The 5,688-nt window shown below is 47.9% G+C and overlaps 1 protein-coding gene across 1 annotated transcript; it reads left to right on the plus strand.

The window, feature by feature from the left end:
* Window positions 1–839: 839 nt before the first annotated feature.
* Window positions 840–2,988, plus strand: LOC133080886 (proline-rich proteoglycan 2-like). The gene is made up of 2 exons (XM_061176963.1): window positions 840–963; window positions 2,588–2,988. Exons 1-2 carry the CDS (start codon window positions 840–842, stop codon window positions 2,986–2,988), a joined length of 525 nt encoding a protein of 174 aa, XP_061032946.1.
* The last annotated feature ends 2,700 nt before the right edge of the window (window positions 2,989–5,688 follow it).

The following is a 5,688-nucleotide window of genomic DNA, read 5'->3' on the forward strand; positions in this document are numbered from 1 at the left end:
CTATATATAGCTACTTTCTTGCAAACCAAGATGATATCAGAAGGATGGAGCAATTATTAATAGTATGTGCGCCAGAACCTGATTCATCAGTCTAAGCCTTGTGTTACAGACTCCCATTGCACGAACAGGAGGAAGAAAAGGCACTCGTGAAAACCACGTGTATAAATCTCCAGAAGAGCCCACAAGTTTTCCAGCGGGGGGTCATCAAAGTGCGACCCCCCCAAACAGCAGTAGAAGCATCACCTGGGAATTTGTTCAAAATGCAAATTCTCAGGCCCCACCTGGCCCGATTCAATGAGAAACTCTGGAGGTAGGGCCCTGTCATCTGTATTTTAACAATATTAAAAGATTATTTATAATTTAAAACATTTTTTAAATTTAATAAAAATTTAACAAGATGAACGCCCTTCAGAGGGATGAAGTTTGAGATCTGCTACTTTACATACACGACCTCAGTCGTTACAACAAAGCTGCTTTATTATTCCCACTTTAGAGCTGAGGAAACTGAGGCTCAAAAGAGAAATAGAATTTGCCCCAGTTCACAGGAATTCACCCGGCCCCTGCATACTCCCCTGCTCTGCTGCGGATTATCTGGTAGAGGTGTTGAGACAGTCTTTCCTGTGGATGATTTAACAGCTGGTGCAAACTTCCAGGTCAGCCAGTGGCGTGACCACAACATACCAGGAAGCTGTGTCACTGAGAAAACCCAGCCAGCAAGGGCTGTGCACAATACCACAGTGACTCATGGAAGCCCGGTGGCCTGCTCGGAGGATGAGAGCTCCCCAGTGACCTTTGCACATCTTACTGAGTCTTTCCTCCTTGGCTATTGTACACGCGGTATGCTCATCCCCCTGCCCCCTCCCACCCGGTCCAGCCCCGCTGATAGAGCCAGCATCCTGGCCCTGGCGGAGCTTTCAGGCTGGCTGGCCTCCCCACCCTCCCAGCCTTCCTCAGACTCTCCAGGTAAGGGCAGGAGCCTGGGCGTGTCCATCCTGTCTTAGCTGAGAGGTCCCCCCTTCCAGCCGGACCTCTGCTGCTTCTGAGGGTGGGGTTCTTCTACATCTGGCTCCCCCTCCCCTGCTCCTGGCAGCTCTGGATATGTCACCCACCACCAGGAAGGACACCAAGAGTCATTCCTAAGGCTTCACCCAGAAACCCTCTTCTCCCAAATGGATTTTCCATTTCCCTCGTCAGGTGCCCTCAGAGTGGAGCTACACCCTCACCCACACACTCAGGATACTTGCTCCACACCTGGGCTAGGGACGAGGGAGAATTTCATCAGGGCTGAATTCATGTAAGTCCTAGGAAAATGTTTCCTTAATGATCTCAGGTTCCCCAAGTTTGGGTGGAAAAGGAGGTACAGTCAGGGTTCAAGCTACCAGAAGACTTGGCTGATGACCTTCCAGGCTGCCCTTCCCTGTGCATAATCTCGCTTACATCTCACTGGACGCTTTTAGCTGCTGAGAATGCTGGGATGTGCTCTCTCAGCTGGGCGCATCGCCTCCAGAATAGGATGGCAAGAAAGAAGAGGCAAATGGAGTTGGGTGGTCTACGGCATCCTCAGGAAACTTAGGAGTGTAGTTAGTTGCAGGAACAGCCACGCCGGTACCACTCATGGACTAAGAAAATGCTGTATGATTTCGCAACCAGGAGGTTACTAATGAGCTCTGAAGGGGCAAGCTCAGCAGCGCACGGGATTGGGAGTGGAGTGTGATTGAAGACAGGTGACACGGGTTCAACAATGAGTGGACAGTGGAGATGTAGGACCCAGACTTCCCTACAGAGCCCTCTGAGTAAAGAGAAATGAGAAAGAGAGAGAGAGAGAGGACATATACACACAGCTCCCAGCCTTCATTTTGACTGTGTCTTTTCTTCTCCCGGCTCAGTCTTGACAAGACTTAATAACTGTAAAATTGACGGATCTGAGCTTCGGTCTCTCTCTCTTCTTCTTCCTGGGGAATAAGCAGGTCCCGAGAAATACGTACCAGCTGAGCGCTGGGGATTTTCTCCATGACAAAAAGCTGTTCTTACTCTTTCTCCTGATGGTCCTTGCCTTCTCCTTCCTGTCTTCTTTTTATTCTTCCTTTATGATCCTTTCTTTCTTCCATTCCCAATATATATGTCTTAAGTAGGGAACTTATATTTCTTGACCAGCTACTTATGTGCCAGGTACTGGACTTGGGGTCTCAACTACATTATCTCAGTTCTCCCAGCAGCCTTTGTAGGGATGTACATTATTACACTCATTTTACAGAAGAGGAAACTGAGGCTCACAGAGTTTAAATAATCTGTCAAGGTCACACAGCTAAGTGAACTGCCGCTGGGAATTACAACTAGATTTGTTGGATTCCAAAGCACTTTTTCTCTCTATTATTTTCTGGAGGGTTTGTGAAGTGCTATCAAGGGGCTAAAGAAACATCAATTACTCACTTGAGTCCAAGGTCACAAAAGAGACATGGAATTCCTGTTTGCTTTTTATAAAGTCCAGATCTGTCTTTCTATCAAGTACCACTGATCTGCTAGTAGAAATCCTCACAAGGAAGAGCTTGAGGAACCCAGTGCTTTGCTGTCTGTCTCGGTTTTCCAGGGGCTCAGGCAGCCCCCCACCAGCCAGGGGCGCTCAGCCAGCCCCCCACCAGCCAGGGGCGCTCAGCCTGCCCCCCACCAGCCAGGGGCGCTCAGCCAGCCCCCCACCAGCCAGGGGCGCTCAGCCTGCCCCCCACCAGCCAGGGGCGCTCAGCCAGCCCCCCACCAGCCAGGGGCGCTCAGCCAGCCCCCCACCAGCCAGGGGCGCTCAGCCTGCCCCCCACCAGCCAGGGGCGCTCAGCCAGCCCCCCACCAGCCAGGGGCGCTCAGCCTGCCCCCCACCAGCCAGGGGCGCTCAGCCAGCCCCCCACCAGCCAGGGGCGCTCAGCCTGCCCCCCACCAGCCAGGGGCGCTCAGCCAGCCCCCCACCAGCCAGGGGCGCTCAGCCTGCAGGCAGGGTGAGGGGGACCAGCAGCCACATGCTCCGTTTATAGAATCTCTCAGACAACCGATAAAAGAGTAGCAACTTTCATAGCAACATGACATTGGTGGAGTTTTTAATAGACAAAAGCATTTTCCACTGCTATTGCCCCAATCTTTTTCATAAGAAGTAAAAGAGGGTTTTGGCCCTTACTTGGATTATCAGCAGTAAAGAAACAGTAATAAATTCTGGAATGAATCCACTGGCGGCCTTTCCAAGAACAAGTCTCAGCTTCTCTGTCTCTCCCTCTCTCTCCCTCTCTCTGGGCCAGTTACATTTCTGATCATGCAGTGAGATTCTTTCATTTGTGGAAACCTACCCCAGAACATATTTTATGTGGTAAAAGAAGGCAAGAGTGATGGCTATATGCTTATTTATTATTTTCTCATTAAATGGCTCTTTAGTGAACCAAAAATAACCTCTTTGATCAACAAACACATATTGATCTCTTCCGAGGCTGAGTGAATGTGAAAAGACATGATCTGATGTAGTTAGAAAAAGGTATCCTGAGCTGCGATACTGGTTAATCTTTTCATTCCAAATGTCTGGTGAAACCAATGGCTGATATTTTCAAAAAGAGAAGAGCCTGGGGTATAGCAGTGGTGGCAGCTCCTTGGAAGCATTTGTCTTTCACTTTTTAAAAACCTGGATCCAGACACTGGGCTGTGCAACACGAATATTTTTCTTTAAAAGGCAAGTACATACAGAGGTTACCCGTGGGGAACAGGAAGGGAGGGGGCAGCGGGGAGAAAACACTTCTCTACTATTTGTCTTTGACCACGTATCTAACCGAGCCTTCTTTTACAAAACAGAAACTAGTTCAATAAAAGCAAATACACCCCCTGCAAAAGAGGGGGCACGAGCAGAGAGTGTTTTTGAAAAACTCACCCCCTTGGCCCAGATTCACCAGAAACATATCGTCGCTGTTTCCCTCAAGCTGATGTACCTATTGTAAATGCCCAAGCACCTTTGTCATCAAGAGCACCAAGTGGAAATGCCGATGGCAGGGTTTCGGGGGTGGGTCCTAACTTCTGAGTTGCTCTGTTTAGTTCTGGATGTCACAGGCACCCAGCAAGCGTGAAGGGGAAAGGTGAGGCATTGTTCCTATAAATTTGAGGGGAAACAACTTTGGTTGTAATTAGCTGGGTGCCCCAGGAGAAATTATACCGACTCTGCTTTGTATTGTTTGAGAACCTCTGGCCCCAGCATCCCTACCTGTCAGTGGAGATTTTCCACCTCAGAGACTGGTTCATTCGAAGCCCCTGCCTGCTTCTGCGTGGATGGGTAAGTGCCCCAGCACCTCGGAGGCTGCAGCTGGAGCCCACGTGGAATCTGTCCGGATAACTATGAATCTGCTTTGCATGTCCCTCCAGGCAATCTGGCTGCAGCGAGAAGAGAGCATAACAAGAGATGCTCTCTCCATCTCCTGCACGCCGTTCCTGAAAATACAGTTGACCCTTGAACAATGTGGGTGGTGTGGAACCCACCTCCCACACAGTAAAAAGTCTGCAGACCGCTATCTCTGCCTCAAGAGCAAAGGAACCGGTCGATGACTCACCAGGGGCGGGAAGTTGGAACGCTTTGGATAGAGTCAGGACTCAAACCCTAGTTCTTTTGATTACGCATCCTGGGAACCCTAATCTAACACAAATTTTCCCCACACTTAGGTCATTTAAAGATCTGTAAAGTGGATATATAGGCACTATATTTATTGGAAAAGAATCTGAGAAAGAATATATATATATACAAACACATATATATATGTATAATACATATATATATGAATCACTTTGCTGTACACCTGAAACTAATACAGCATTGTAAATCAACTATTCTTCAATAAAAGATTTTTAAAAATCTATGTGTAAGGGCTTTCTTGGTGGTGCAGTGGTTAAGAATCCGCCTGCCAATGCAGGGGACACGGGTTCGAGCCCTGGTCCGGGAAGATCCCACATGCCACGGAGCAACTAAGCCCGTGCACCACAACTACTGAGCCTGCACTCTAGAGCCCGTGAGCCACAAGTACTGAGCCCACATGCCACAACTACTGAAGTCCGCGCACCTAGAGCCCGTGCTCTGCAACAAGAGAAGCCACAGCAACGAGAAGCCCACGCACCACAACAAAGAGTAGCCCCCACTCGCCGCAACTAGAGAAAGCCCGTGCACAGCAGCGAAGACCCAACGCAGCCAAAAATAAATAAATAAATAAATAAATAAATAAAAAATATCATTAAAAAAAAGAAAAAAAAAACCTATGTGTAAGTGGACCTGTGCAGCTCAAGCCTGTATTGTTCAAGGGTCAACTGTACATATATTTACTTATTTCTCATATGAAGTGACACGAGGCAAACTGGTGATTGTTAAGCTATTTTCTATCACCAAAGGGCTCTTTAAAAAAAGTGGTTGGTGTTTGATAGTTTAGCCCAATAATCCAGTGTTTTCTAGATACTGGAGTAGGTAGAAATGGATATAGTTATACTTTTTATTTTTATTTGATTTTATTTTTTTTGGCCGCACCGTGCAGCTTGTGGGATCCAACCAGGGATCAAACCCGGGGACTGGCGATGAAGGCGCCGAGTCCTAACCACTGCACCATCAGGGAATTCCTGAGTTATACTTTTTAAAGAGACCCTATATCTGAAAATTCAATTTCATAAAAGAATAAATTAGAAACATTAAAA

The sequence above is a fragment of the Eubalaena glacialis genome, chromosome 19 (assembly GCF_028564815.1).
Source record: "Eubalaena glacialis isolate mEubGla1 chromosome 19, mEubGla1.1.hap2.+ XY, whole genome shotgun sequence".
NCBI classification, from domain to species: domain Eukaryota; kingdom Metazoa; phylum Chordata; class Mammalia; order Artiodactyla; family Balaenidae; genus Eubalaena; species Eubalaena glacialis.